Genomic DNA, 15,715 nt, shown 5'->3' on the forward strand with positions numbered 1-15,715 from the left:
AATCACCCCACCCCCAAAAAATGTAGGTTTAATAGAAGCCACTATTTTATTTCTACAATGTTTAGCCTTGACAAGTTGCCACAATTCCATTTTGAGTCTCCAATTTCCACCACCACTTCACAAGGAGAATGATCTTTTGTTTTCTAATAACCTTTCACCCCAAGACCAACTTTAATCCTGGATCTACAAACTCTGGTCCATCTCACCATATGATATTTCTTCTGCCATAAAAATGTCCTCCTATGTTTGTACCATTTTCAATTTGAGTTTTATTCATAAGGAACATGGACAACACAGAATTCAACAGGATATTTGTATACCCCCACCCCATTGACATATCATTACCCTTGTAGTCATCACCAGTTTTGTTGAATTTTTTTTCCGCAAAATCCCAATCTGCCATTTTTAAACTAGTGTAGCTAATACGGACCCCAAGTACTCCCTCCATCTCAAAATGTAAGGCTTTTTTTTGACACTATGATAGTTCGGCCAACCTAACAATTGAATGTTTCAGCGTATGTGTTGGACTGATGGAATCATGTCCACCAATACAAAGGACCTTACTTTTCATGTAATTTATTTTAGCCCCAAACATGATCTCAAACAAATACAACTGTAATTCAAGTTAATGAACTTCTCTATATCATGTGAAATACAAATAATAGTGTCATCAGCACATTGTAAAAATAGCAACCACATTAGAGATCAAATAAGCAGCTAGACCAGTTAGGAGACCATTTTCTTGAGCTTTCATTACCATCCAATTTTCAACAATGTTAAACAGGAAACAGGATAGGGGGTGTCCTTGTCTGACCCCCTTTGCACTTTGAAAGTAAGCAGTTTCACTTCCAGTCTCGTTATTAAGCTTAGCCCCATTAAACACTTTGACCATTTTTCATCGAACCCTCTCAAAGCATCACATTCAAGTAGGAAATCTCAGTCCACTTTATCATAAGCCTTCTCAAAATCAAGTTTGGGTACAATTCCAACTTGTTTCTTTACATGATTGGAATGTGAAACTTATGCAAGGCCATCACCCCATCCATAATGTTTCTCTTCTTTACAAAAGAATTTCGATCAATGCTAATAAATTTGTCCACAAAAGGTTCAAGCCTAAGGTCATCACCTTAGTGATAAGTTTATAAATGCACCTAAGAAGGCAGATAGGTCTGAATTGTTGAATCTAGTTAGCAAAAAAAATCTTAGGGAATAGTGTGATTACCCCATAGTATGAACACTACACATCTAAAGTGCCAGCATATGCGTTTGCTTGATATATACATCATTTTGTCTTGTGTTGATAACTTGATATGTGTTGTTCAAGATAGTTTCTCATCGCGCTTATGTTTTTTGCACAATACACATGCAGTAATTTTGCACACAAGTAGTCAAGTACACATAAGCTATAAACATACTATAAATCCAAAAGACTAGTTCCAGATTGTCTAGAAATTCACAAGCGCATGTTTTCAAAACCTGAAAACCAGTTGAGTGACCGACTAGTCGCACAAAATCTAGACTCGACAAATAGCAAGTTGTTTGATTGTTTCTGAAAATATTTTCTTATTGTATTTGCATTTAACTATGAGTAGCTTACGATTATGTGTCTGGCCTGTTTTAAGTTTTAACAGATCATGTTGTCAACTCAGATGGAGCACTTGAGTTCCCATTGTTTCACAGGGACCATCCATGCGTCCAGCAACACCTCGGCAATACGAGGTCAGGAAACATCGTTGAGATGGACCTGTCGCTGCCGATTGACTTGATACAGAATGACGATATAAACAACTTCCTCTTTCTGATGCCCATCAAGCTGGGCACGCCACCGGTCTGGAATCTTGTGGCAGTTGACACTGGAGCCTCACTTTCTTTTGTTCAGTGCCAACCATGCACTCTCCGGTGCCACAAGCAATCTGATGCCGGGGAAATATTTGATCCTAGCAAGTCGGAGAGTTTCAGTCGTGTTGGGTGCTCAGAAGAGAGCTGCCGCACGGTCCAACGGGCGCTACGTCTCCAATCCAAAGCATGCATGGAGAAAGAGGACAGTTGCCTCTACAGTATGACGTTCGGAGGAACATCTTCGTATTCCGTCGGCAAGCTAGTGAGGGACAGGCTAGCAATCGGGCAGTATGCCAAGGGATACAGCTTCCCTGATTTCCTCTTCGGATGCAGCTTGGACACAGAGTATCATCAATATGAGGCTGGCCTAGTCGGATTCGCTGACGAGCCGTTTTCATTTTTTGAACAAGTGGCACCTCTGGTCAACTACAAGGCCTTTAGCTACTGCTTTCCAAGCGACAGAAGAAAGACGGGGTACCTGTCCATTGGGGATTACCCCCGTGTCAACTCCACATCCTATACTCCCTTGTTCCTGGCTTGGCAACGATCACAGTATGCACTGAAGCTGGATGAGGTGGTTGTCAATGGGATCGCGCTGGTCACAACCCCCTCAGAAATGATTGTAGACTCCGGGTTCAGATGGACATCACTGCTGTCCGATACCTTCAACCAACTTGACGCAACAATCACCAAGGCTCTGCAACCTCTGGGATATAATCGCAGCTATTATAGGGGATCAGATTATATCTGCTTTGAGGATGCGCACTTTCAACAGTTCAGCAATTGGGCCGCTTTACCAGCAGTGGAGCTGAAGTTCAACATGGGCATTACACTGACTCTACAACCCCAGAGCTCGTTCCACTTTCATAACGACTATGGACTGTGCACATACTTCATGAGGGATGCCAGTCTGGGAAGCGGTGTGCAGATACTAGGAAACACGATGACACGGTCTGTTGGCATCACATTTGATATCCGAGGGGGTCAATTTGCGTTCCGCAAGGGAGACTGCTGATTTGGCCCATGTAACTATGTAAGTATTTTTCTTGCATCCTTAGCTGCTAGTTCAGAATACCGCTGTTGTGTTCCCAGACAGATGATTGGCCCTGATGCATGTATGCTTGATTCCTTGTTTGCGGCCACATCCTTGACGGTGCAGGCTGTGTTCCACTGGCGGTTCCCTTGAAGGTAGCGGTCTGCTGCCACTCGTCGTGTTCCTGCTGCATACCTGATTCCCAATAATTGTATCAACTGATTATGGTCTAATTGAGCCTATGTACTGCTATGCTATTTATCGAAAATGTACTGCTTTGCCATTACTATTTACTAGTGAACAAAAATCTTAGCATACCTTGTTGTCTCCAAGTTACACCTGTGTCCACACGTCAGCTTGCATCACGTTTGCAGGCACGCAAGCAGCCGCGGCGCTGATCGCATGGTGTCAAGCCTCGTGTTGCTGTAAGCCAAACAAGTGTGGGTTCGCCCGTTACTATTGGGGTTCTTCATATGCTAAATATCCAAGGTTGGGCTAATCCACTGATGGAGATTATCCAGTAAGCAATATACCAGATTAGATGGTGATGACTGATGAGCATAAACATAAGCAGCTTTTAAAAAATTAATCTACAACATGCATGTACCAGGATTACTGTCTATAGATTCATTAGAGTGGCAATAAAGTACAAGCAATGAAGTATGAAAGACAGAACACCTGTAAAACTAACATGTATCAATATGCATTTTAGGCATGCACGGGTTCAGACAAACTAAGGTCCCACGCTACAACTCTTCTGGTTGGAGCCCATTGTACTTAAATGTCATTTTTTTTGGCAAACTTGCAGTGCATTATTTAAACCAAAGTAAAGTCATTATAAAGGCTTGCTCGGATAAAGTCCAGAATGAACACTTAAAGAAACAAAAACTGACAACTCACTTGCCCGAGCTAAAAGATGTGCTATCTTGCTCGCTTCCTGATTGACTTGGACGAAAGAGATCAAAAGAAAAACGAGGTCTCAATCTTGATGTCCATGAGCACGTCCCCAAGTGTGGATGGAACCTAGCAACTCGAAGGTAGACGCCACACCATCTGAAGGTAGTAAGATGGCACACTCAAATCACTGAAACCATTCTCCAGCACGAAAGTGGGACAGCCGAACGACCTCAGCTTCAGCTAGACGTGATTACTTAGCAGTCATATAAGGACAACCCCACATATTTCCTCTCTGCAATTTATGTTATCCCTGTCTGAATGAGAGTAGCGACAGAATCCCAATTAAACTTAGTCAGAAGAGAACCTCCCAGAGCATGGGGTCACAACTTAATCAGCAAATAAGCCAAGCCCAACTTCCCAAGAAGAAATGATTTCCTGCTGTGCCATGTTCCAAACACTGTTGACCTGATTCACGTTCATATGCCACAGGTTTGATCAAACATTCTCACTAACCACTACACCAATAGGATTCTACAGAATGCCAAGCATGTATTCAAGGTCAGCTTCCCTGCCGTAACCAAAACATGAAACCAAGTAATTTTTCCGACAACAATCTGGAGTACCTCGTTTGGGTAACAATCCTGGTATTATGTTTAATGGTAAGGATTTCACAAATAATTCTGGTATCATGCTTTATCATAAAGATTTCACCAATAATCCCTGCAACTGCAAACACCTTGCTTGAATGTGTGGTACCAATTGACATCCCTTACCGCAACCACTCTGTCAATCACGATGATGGCATACTTGAAGAATTCACGACAGCGGGCACATATTCTAAGGTTCTTCGCTATTCTCAGCATCTTCTCTGATGACACAGACCCACTAATCAATCCATACGCAAGGGCCTTCCACTGTGATGCCATAGCCCCTCATCTACCTCTTTGTATCCTAACTTCTCTACCTCTGTAATCAATTCATTTAACTTGTCATATACATCGAACAATTTATCATGCCTCCTCTCAATCAGCGACAAACACATGTACCTGTCCTCTCAGGCTCTCACCTCAATCCAACTTCGACCTGACTTCTTTTCTGATTCCGAAGTCCCTCATTGCAGTCCATGCCTCAGCCACCTCATCCTTCCTTACTGTTGTGGAGTCGACATTGGCAAGCATCACATAGGCTGAATTATCCTTTGCGTCAATTTTCAATAGGCACTGCTCCATGATTCCCGCCATATCAGCCTTGCGGTGAACCACACAACCTGTTAGGAGTGTCCGCCACACAGCTGCATCTGGCTTGCACGCAATTGCGGATGCAATGATGTCCGCATCCTCAAGGCGTCCCGCCCGAGCCATTCCACCAATCACACATGTGTAATGTTCAAGACCAGGATTCACCTTGTACTTTGAATGCATTGCTTTCAACCAAAAGTCGGCCTCTCTTGCTACACCGGCATTACTACATGGTGTGAGAAGAGCAAGAAACGTCAGCCCATCAGGCTCAAAGTACGAGTCCATCATCTCCTGGAACAACCCGTTAACCGTCTGGACATCCCCCTGCTGTGCATGCACAGCCAGCATGACATTCCACGTGATCAAGTTCCCATCATCACCCAATCCCTCAAACACCTTCCGTGCATCTTCCACAACCCGGCCTTCCCATATGCATCCCGCAGCGCGGTTCCCACAGACACATTCCCATCCAGTCGAATCACCAATGCATGCGCATGAATCCCACAAGCCTGCTCCAGAGCATCAAGTGCCGCGGCCGCACGGAGTGCACCGGACAGTGCGTTCCTGGTGGAAGCAACGACATTGGATCGCATGCCAACAAAGACGGACAGAGACTCCTGCCGACGGCCGTTCTTTGCGAGGCCAACGATGGTGGAGGAGTAGCAGACGGGGTCCCGGTAGGCAACAGGGATTTCGTCGAACAGGTGGTGTGCGGCGTCAGGGAGGCGGGATCGGGAGTACATAGTTATGAGACAGGAAGCTGAGAACGGAGAGGAGGCGAGAGCCAGCTTGAAGGCGAGTGAAGACGTGGCGCCATGGAGGGCGGCATGGAGCGGAGGAGGGAGGAGCGAAGGGGACGTGCTGAGGAGGTGGCGGAGGAGCGGGAGCGCGGAGGAAGGGGAGGAGGAGGAAACGGAAGACAACAGGGAGGAGGTGAGCGAGGCGGCGGTGGGGCGGAGGAGGTCTTGACGAGGACCGCGTGGCGCACCGCTGGGTCGCCGCCAGCCGTGACGGAGGCGGCCGCATGCGCGGGGTCAGTCACTGCGCCGGGTGAAGGACGGCGGCGGCGGCGGGCTGGGACGTGAGGCGAGGCGAGCCGGCGGTTTTTTTTTTGCGATTGCGGGGAAGCGTGGTGACAGCGGTGGTTGATTGGTGGATGTGGCGAATATTTTGACTTCTAAAAGCTACTCTCAACTGCGGAAATTCGTTGGTGCTCAACTGCGGCATCTCTCTCTCTTGTAATTCACTAGAGGCTGGGCGCCATCTAAGGCAGGCCTCTGCATTTCCATCCTAATTATGCACATGGTTTAACAACTACCGTTATGTATGTGAACACTGGCATTGAGAAAATAAAATGACTCGTAATTTCTTTATGCAATCACCAGCGAGTAAATTAGGCAAAGAAATGCCACAAACTAGTTTGGCATCATTTTGCTTAATTAATACGCAGTCAGGTTCAGAGATTTACATACCCGCAATCTGAAGACCTGTGATACAAATCATATATACCCAGAAATGCATGTTTGATCTCCTTCAATGTCTCGCCGAGCAACGCAGAGGCCTCGGATAGGCTTTCACACATCTGGCAGCAATCAACGCTTCCTCGGCGTCCCCGCAGCTTAGCTACTTTCCCGATGTGCACAAGTACAGCTCTAGAAAGATCGTGGATGGACTGACATATCCACGTTTTTTGCTCCCCTCCTACGCGTCCCACACACTTTCCTAAATGAGATGCGGGGTGAGATCAAGACGGGCAGCGGCGGCTGCGGCTTGCCGGAGCAGAACCAGCCGGTGTGAGTGACAGGAGCCACCACCTACATCAACACGTGGCTCGTCTGCACCGTACTCCACTAGGGCCGCCGTGTCCACGGCATGGCGAGGGACCTAGATGTGCCACCTATTCGTTTGCACACCTATATTGAAAATCAATTAACAATGGAACCAATTCAACACCTGATTACGAAACAATGAGAGCAAGCATCGTGAGTTTTAGTAACCATTCAGAACAAACCATAAGTTGGACAGCATATAGACTACAAACAACTTTTTGTTTGAGAAAAAATAGAAAAGTCCAACAAGCAACCCTTCAGGAAGGCAATATATAACCAGAAAAATTAAAACAACGCCAAAATCTTATAGACATAATCTATTTGAATAAAAATTCAACTCCCTATTTTGTTATCAGGATTTAGGGCATATTCCAAAAGGTCACATTCTTCCGATTTTAGCAAATGTAACTACAACTATCAGTTCTGTGGGGGAAAAGATTTAAAAGGTTGTTGTTGTTGGTAATCAGGTATGTTGCCATGAGATAATGAAATGGTTCCTTCCCAAAAAAGATCATGTACTCGTTAGTCTTTACTCAAGCTCCTCGGTATACTCCAGACTCCGGACAAGATATATCTAAGCATGTTTCCTGCAAGTGATATGATTAAGAGAAAGATAAACATGAAAAATGTTCAACTATGGCTAATACAACTTGCAGACTATTGATACTAAATTTGTGCATCTCAATAGTTTGATAAATAGTTTTGCATACACGCTTAATGAAGAATGTCAAAACTCACAAATTAAAACTCAGCCGCTGGCGTTGGGCATTGTTGACCGCGTAGCCGGCGGCAAGATCCTAGTTATACATAAGGGCTTCGGTATATCAATCCAAATAAGCACAACATTTGAGTGTCTACATTAAGAAGCCAATATAAGTAACCTTTCCAGGATAACTTGTGACCAATTTCGAAGTTGTAGAACTCGAGAATAACTACAGAAAAACACATACAAGTGTTTAGCACTTGGTTAACTGGTCGAAACTTACATCAAGACCATCAGTACCTTTTTCCATTAAATCGTTTTTTGTGAGCACACCAAACATTCTTTCACCTAAATCAAGAAAAAGTAAAGTCCAAACTCAAAAAATGAGTAAAATTGCAGCAATGGTACATAAAATTAAACGAAATTACTATATGTGAGCTTCCCTTTTCTTCAACAGAGTTAGCCCACAATAGGTTCATACAAAAAAATCAAAAAAATCAACCAAATAGCGATTGCCAACATAATATGCTGATATCCACAAAGATAAACTAAAAGCATAGGTCTCAATGGTTTATCTTTATGTCTGTTATTGTTCCAATAAATAAGGTGAAGATAAGATAGTTTGAATCTTTGTGGCATATTAAAAGTAAAGAACCCGCGAGAATAAGCTTTTTAAGACATTAGTGATCAGGAACACAATGACATTAACCACATTACCCAAAATGCAGTTCACCAAATCGCCTGCAACAAAGTCATACCTTTTGGGTTAACTTCCGTGAAATCTTGATAGCATCCAAAGTCGTAAGGTCCTAATTGGCTGGAGAAACAACCAGAATGATATAGCTAGGCTGAAAAAAGACCAAAACAGTTGTTGTTTAGACAGTGCATGGCACCATAATTCTAAATCAAACATGCTATTATATGGGATATGGTTGAGAGCAGAGCATGTTAGACAAAATATGCATAACATAAATACTAAATTTGTACATAACCATGAGTCATACAGCTACGGTGTTGGATAGGACATTTTTGGGTTGCTCTATTTCGTTCTGGGCAGCACAAGTAGATGCAACTATTGTTGAACTTAATCGCCCCTTCTAGTCCTTTTCTGTCTATTTGCCGGCATGTTTAGCCTACTTGTTGGAAAACATGCACATTGAGCCTGATTAGCATCCTTATTAGGTTTTCTTGGAGCCACATGCATGACAATGAGTCATGTGCATTAATTAATACACTACTGATGTATATCATCGGGGTTGCTTCATGTAGGGGAACGTAGTAATTTCAAAAAAATTCCTACGCACACGCAAGATCATGGTGATGCACAGCAACGAGTGGGGAGAGTGTTGTCTACGTACCCTCGTAGACCGTAAGCGGAAGCGTTTTATCAACGCAGTTGATGTAGTCGTACGTCTTCACGATCCGACCGATCCAAGTACCGAACGCATGGCACCTCCGAGTTCTGCACACGTTCAGCTCGATGACGTCCTCGCCTTTCTTGATCCAGCAAGAGGGGCGAAGTAGTAGATGAGTTCCGGCAGCACGACGGCGTGGTGACGGTGTTGGTGAAGAACAATCTCCACAGGGCTTCGCCAAGCACTACAGAAACTATGAAAGAGGATAAACTAGAGGGGACAGGGTTGCCAGCACACGGCTTGGTCTTTCTTGATCTTTCTTGGGTCCTAGCCCTACCCCTCTATTTATATGTTGAGCCTTGGGGTCGAAACTTGGAGTAAAAGCCTCCACAAAGTCAGTTTCACCCGAAAGGCAAGAGTCCTTCTCGGACTCCAGGGCCAGACGCCAGGGTTTCCCGGCGTCTGGACCCTGACGCCAGGGACCCTGGCGTCTGGCCTCTGGACTCCGCAAAACTTCCTTTTGTGCTTTCCAAAAACCTCGTGGGCTTTCCCCTTTGGCCCAGATAAAGTGTTCTCGTGCCCAAACATTTCGGGAAACATCCGGAACCCCTTCCGATGGATTCCGGAACCCTTCCGGAGATCAAACACTACTATCCACATATCAATCTTTACTTCCGGACCATTCCGGAGTTCCTCTTCATATCCGTGATCTCATCCAAAACTCCGAACAACATTCGGTCACCAACATACATAATTCATAGTACTATATCGTCAACGAACGTTAAGCGTGCGGACCCTACGGGTTCGAGAACTATGTAGACATGACCGAGACACCTCTCTGGTCAATAACCAATAGCGGAACCTGGATGCCCATATTGGCTCCTACATATTCTACGAAGATCTTTATCGGTCAGACCGCATAACAACATACGTTGTTCCCTTTGTCATCGGTATGTTACTTGCCCGAGATTCGATCGTCGGTATCTCAATACCTAGTTCAATCTCGCTACCGGCAAGTCTCTTTACTCGTTCCGTAATACATCATCCCGCAACTAACTCATTAGTTACAATGCTTGCAAGGCTTATAGTGATGTGCATTACCGAGTGGGCCCAGAGATACCTCTCCGACAATCGGAGTGACAAATCCTAATCTCGAAATACGCCAACCCAACAAGTACCTTCGGAGACACCTGTAGAGCACCTTTATAATCACCCAGTTACGTTGTGATGTTTGGTAGCACACAAAGTGTTCCTCCGGTAAACGGGAGTTGCATAATCTCATAGTCATAGGAACATGTATAAGTCATGAAGAAATCAATAGCAGAATACTAAACGATCAAGTGCTAAGCTAACGGATGTGATCCCGTTAATCAAATGACAACTCTTTGTCTATGGCTAGGAAACATAACCATCTTTGATCAACGAGCTAGTCAAGTAGAGGCATACTAGTGACACTCTGTTTGTCTATGTATTCACACATGTATCATGTTTCCGGTTAATACAATTCTAGCATGAATAATAAACATTTATCATGATATAAGGAAATAAATGATAACTTTATTATTGCCTCTAGGGCATATTTCCTTCAATCTCCCACTTGCACCAGAGTCAATAATCTAGTTCACATCGCCATGTGATTTAACATCAATGGTTCACATCTTTATGTGGTTAACACCCATAGTTGACATTGACATGTGACCAACACCCAAAGGGTTTATTAGAGTCAGTAATCTAGTTAACATCGCTATGTGATTAACACCCAAAGAGTACTAAGGTGTGATCATGTTTTGCTTTTGAGATAATTTTAGTCAATGGGTCTGTCACATTCAGATCCGTAAGTATTTTGCAAATGTCTATGTTTACAATGCTCTGCACGAAGCTACTCTAGCTAATAGCTCCCACTTTCAATATGTATCAAGATTGAGACTTTAGAGTCATCTGGATTAGTGTCAAAACTTGCATCGACGTAACCCTTTACGACGAACCTTTTTGTCACCTCCATGATCGAGAAACATATCCTTATTCCACTAAGGATAATTTTGACCGCTGTCTAGTGATCTACTCCTAGATCACTATTGTACCCCCTTGCCAAAATTAGTGTAGGGTATACAATAGATCTGGTACACAGCATGGCATACTTTATAGAACCTATGGCTGAGGCATAGGGAATGACTTTCATTCTCTTTCTATCTTTTGCCGTGGTCGGGCTTTGAGTCTTACTCAATTTCACACCTTGTAACACAGGCAAGAACTCTTTCTTTGACTGTTCCATTTTGAACTACTTCAAAATCTTGTCAAGGTATGTACTCATTGAAAAAACTTATCAAGTGTCTTGACCTATCTCTACAGATCTTGATGCTCAATATGTAAGCAGCTTCACCGAGGTCTTCCTTTGAAAAACTCCTTTATGCTTTGCAGAATAATTCTACATTATTTCCGATCAACAATATGTCATTCACATATACTTATCAGAAATGTTGTAGTGCTCCCACTCACTTTGTTGTAAATACAGGCTTCACCGCAAGTCTGTATAAAACTATATGCTTTGATCAACTTATCAAAGCATATATTCCGACTCCGAGATGCTTGCACTAGTCCATAGATGGATCGCTGGAGCTTGCATATTTTGTTAGCACCTTTAGGATTGACAAAACCTTCTAGTTGCATCATATACAACTCTTCTTTAATAAATCCATTAAGGAATGCAGTTTTGTTATCCATTTGCCAGATTTCATAAAATGCGGCAATTGCTAACATGATTCGGACAGACTTTAAGCATCGATACGAGTGAGAAAATATCATCGTAGTCAACACCTTGAACTTTGTCAAAAACCTTTTTTCGACAAGTCTAGCTTTGTAGATAGTAACACTACTATCAGCGTCCGTCTTCCTCTTGAAGATCCATTTATTTTCTATGGCTTGTCGATCATCGGGCAAGTCAACCAAAGTCCATACTTTGTTCTCACACATGGATCCCATCTCAGATTTCATGGCCTCAAGCCATTTTGCGGAATCTGGGCTCATCATCGCTTCCTCATAGTTCGTAGGTTCGTCATGGTCAAGTAACATGACCTCCAGAACAGGATTACCGTACCACTCTGGTGCGGATCTCACTCTGGTTTACCTACGAGGTTCGGTAGTAACTTGATCTGAAGTTACATGATCATCATCATTAGCTTCCTCACTAATTGGTGTAGGAGTCACAGGAACAAATTTCTGTGATGAACTACTTTCCAATAAAGGAGTGCTACCTCTTGAGCACTGCGTTGGTTTTCCCTTGAAGAGGAAAGGGTGATGCAGCAAAGTAGCGTAAGTATTTCCCTCAGTTTCTGAGAACCAAGGTATCAATCCAGTAGGAGGCCACGCACGAGTCCCTCGCACCTACACAAACAAATAAATCCTCGCAACCAACGCGATAAGGGGTTATCAATCCCTACACGGTCACTTACGAGAGTGAGATCTGATAGATATGATAAGATAATATTTTTGGTATTTTTATGATAAAGATGCAAAGTAAAGAAAAGAAAATAAAAACGGAAAAAGAAATAGCTAAGTGTTGGAAGATTAATATGATGGAAAATAGACCCGTGGGCCATAGGTTTCACTAATGACTTCTCTCAAGAGCATAAGTATTTTACGATGGGTGAACAAATTACTGTTGAGCAATTGACAAAATTGAGCATAGTTATGAGAATATCTAGGTATGATCATGTATATAGGCATCACGTCCGAGACAAGTAGACCGACTCCTGCCTGCATCTACTACTATTACTCCACACATCGACCGCTATCCAGCATGCCTCTAGAGTATTAAGTTCATAAGAACAGAGTAACGCTTTAAGTAAGATGACATGATGTAGAGGGATAAACTCATGCAATATGATATAAACCCCATCTTGTTATCCTCGATGGCAACAATACAATACGTGCCTTGCTGCCCCTACTGTCACTGGGAAAGGACACCGCAAGATTGAACCCAAAGCTAAGCACTTCTCCCATTGCAAGAAAGATCAATCTAGTAGGCCAAACCAAACTGATAATTCGAAGAGACTTGCAAAGATAACCAATCATACATAAAAGAATTCAGAAGATTCAAATATTGTTCATAGATAAACTTGATCATAAACCCACAATTCATCGGTCTCAACAAACACACCACAAAAGAAGATTACATCGAATAGATCTCCACAAGAGAGGGGGAGAACATTGTATTGAGATCCAAAAACAGAGAAGAAGCCATCTAGATAATAAATATGGACCCGAAGGTCTGAGGTAAACTACTCACACATCATCGGAGAGGCTATGGTGTTGATGTACAAGCCCTCCGTGATCGATGCCCCCTCCGGCGGAGCTCCGGAACAGGCCCCAAGATGGGATCTCACGGGTACAGAAGGTTGCGGCGGTGGAATTAGGTTTTTGGCTCGGTCTCTGGTAGTTTGGGGGTACGTAGGTATATATAGGAGGAAGGAGTACGTCGGTGGAGCAACGTGGGGCCCACGAGGGTGGAGGGCGCGCCCAGGGGGGTAGGCGCCCCCTACCTCTTGGCTTCCTGGTAGCTTTCTTGACGTGGGTTCCAAGTCCTCTGGATCATGTTCGTTCCGAAAATCACGTTCCCGAAGGTTTCATTCCGTTTGGACTCCGTTTGATATTCTTTTTCTGCGAAACTCTGAAATAGGCAAAAAACAACAATTCTGGGCTGGGCCTCCGGTTAATAGGTTAGTCCCAAAAATAATATAAAAGTGTATAATAAAGCCCAATAATGTCCAAAACAGAAGATAATATAGCATGGAGCAATCAAAAATTATAGATACGTTGGAGACGTATCAAGCATCCCCAAGCTTAATTCATGCTCGTCCTCGAGTAGGTAAATGATAAAAACAGAATTTTTGATGTGGAATGCTACTTGGCATAATTTCAATGTAATTCTTCTTAATTGTGGTATGAATATTCAGATCCAAAAGATTCAAGATAAAAGTTCAATATTGACATAAAAATAATAATACTTCAAGCATACTAACTAAGCAATTATGTCCTCTCAAAATAACATGGCCAAAGAAAGTTCATCCCTACAAAATCATATAGTTTAGTCATGCTCCATTTTCGTCACACAAGAATGCTCTCATCATGCACAACCCCGATGACAAGCCAAGCAATTGTTTCATACTTTAGTAATCTCAAACTTTTTCAACCTTCACGCAATACATGAGCGTGAGCCATGGATATAGCACTATGAGTGGAATAGAATATGATGATGGGGGTTATGTGGAGAAGACAAAAAAGGAGAAAGTCTCACATCAACGAGGCTAATCAATGAGCTATGGAGATGCCCATCGATTGATGTTAATATAAGGAGTAGGGATTGCCATGCAACGGATGCACTAGAGCTATAAATATATGAAAGCTCAACAAAAGAAACTAAGTGGGTGTGCATCCAACTTGCTTGCTCACGAAGACCTAGGGCACTTGAGGAGGCCCATTGTTGGAATATACAAGCCAAGTTCTATAAAGAAAAATTCCCACTAGTATATGAAAGTGACAAAACAAGAGACTCTCTATCATGAAGATTATGGTGCTACTTTGAAGCACAAGTGTGGTAAAAGGATAGTAACATTGTCCCTTCTCTCTTTTTCTCTCATTTTTTTGGGCCTTCTCTTTTTTTATGGCCTTTCTCTTTTTTTATTCCTCACTTGGGACAATGCTCTAGAAAATGATGATCATCACACTTCTATTTATTTACAACTCAATGATTACAACTCGATACTAGAACAGAGTATGACTCTATATGAATGCCTCCGGCGGTGTACCGGGATATGCAATGAACCAAGAGTGACATGTATGAAAGAATTATGAACGGTGGCTTTGCCACAAATACTATGTCAACTACATGATCATGCAAAGCAATATGACAATGATGAACGTGTCATGATAAACGGAACGGTGGAAAGTTGCATGGCAATATATCTCAGAATGGCTATGGAAATGCCATAATAGGTAGGTATGGTGGCTGTTTTGTGGAAGATATAAGGAGGTTTATGTGTGAAAGAGCGTATCATATCACGGGGTTTGGATGCACCGGCGAAGTTTGCACCAACTCTCAATGTGAGAAAGGGCAATGCACGGTACCGAAGAGGCTAGCAATGATGGAAAGGTGAGAGTGCGTATAATCCATGGACTCAACATTAGTCATAAAGAACTCACATACTTATTGCAAAAATCTACAATTCATCAAAAACAAAGCACTAAGCGCATGCTCCTAGGGGGATAGATTGGTAGGAAAAGACCATCGCTCGTCCCCGACCGCCACTCATAAGGAGGACAATCAAAGAACACCTCATGTTTCAAAATTGTTACATAACGTTTACCATACGTGCATGCTACGGGACTTGCAAACTTGAACAAAAGTATTTCTCTAATTCACAACTACTCAACTAACACAACTTTGATATCACTACCTCCATTTCTCAAAACAATCATCAAGCATCAAACTTCTCTTAGTATTCAACACACTCATAAGATAGTTTTTACTAATCTTGAATACCTAGCATATTAGGATTATTTAAGAAAATTACCATGCTATTTAAGACTCTAAAAAATAATCTAAGTGAAGCATGAGAGATCAATAGTTTCTATAAAACAAATCCACCACCGTGCTCTAAAAGATATAAGTGAAGTACTAGAGCAAAAAGTATATAACTCAAAAGATATAAGTGAAGCACATAGAGTATTCTAATAATTTCCGAATCATGTGTGTCTCTCTCAAAAGGTGTGTACAGCAAAGATGATTGTGGTAAACTAAAAAATAAAGACTCAAATAATACAAG

General features: G+C 42.7%; 1 protein-coding gene and 1 pseudogene across 1 annotated transcript; one reads left to right on the forward strand and one right to left on the reverse strand.

The window, feature by feature from the left end:
* Window positions 1-724: 724 nt before the first annotated feature.
* LOC109748675 (aspartyl protease family protein At5g10770) lies at window positions 725-3,060 on the forward strand. The gene has a single exon (XM_073497157.1). The coding sequence runs from the start codon at window positions 1,739-1,741 to the stop codon at window positions 2,852-2,854; it is 1,116 nt and encodes a 371-aa protein (XP_073353258.1). The 5' UTR covers window positions 725-1,738; the 3' UTR covers window positions 2,855-3,060.
* LOC109748673 (pentatricopeptide repeat-containing protein At2g03880, mitochondrial-like) lies at window positions 2,790-6,041 on the reverse strand (annotated as a pseudogene).
* Window positions 6,042-15,715: the final 9,674 nt, after the last annotated feature.

This window comes from Aegilops tauschii, chromosome 4 (genome assembly GCF_002575655.3).
Source record: "Aegilops tauschii subsp. strangulata cultivar AL8/78 chromosome 4, Aet v6.0, whole genome shotgun sequence".
NCBI classification, from domain to species: Eukaryota; Viridiplantae; Streptophyta; class Magnoliopsida; order Poales; family Poaceae; genus Aegilops; species Aegilops tauschii.

Bases quoted from the DNA above. Each gene is read 5' to 3' on its own strand.
- LOC109748675 (XM_073497157.1), top strand. From the start codon at position 1,739: ATGGACCTGTCGCTGCCGATTGACTTGATACAGAATGACGATATAAAC.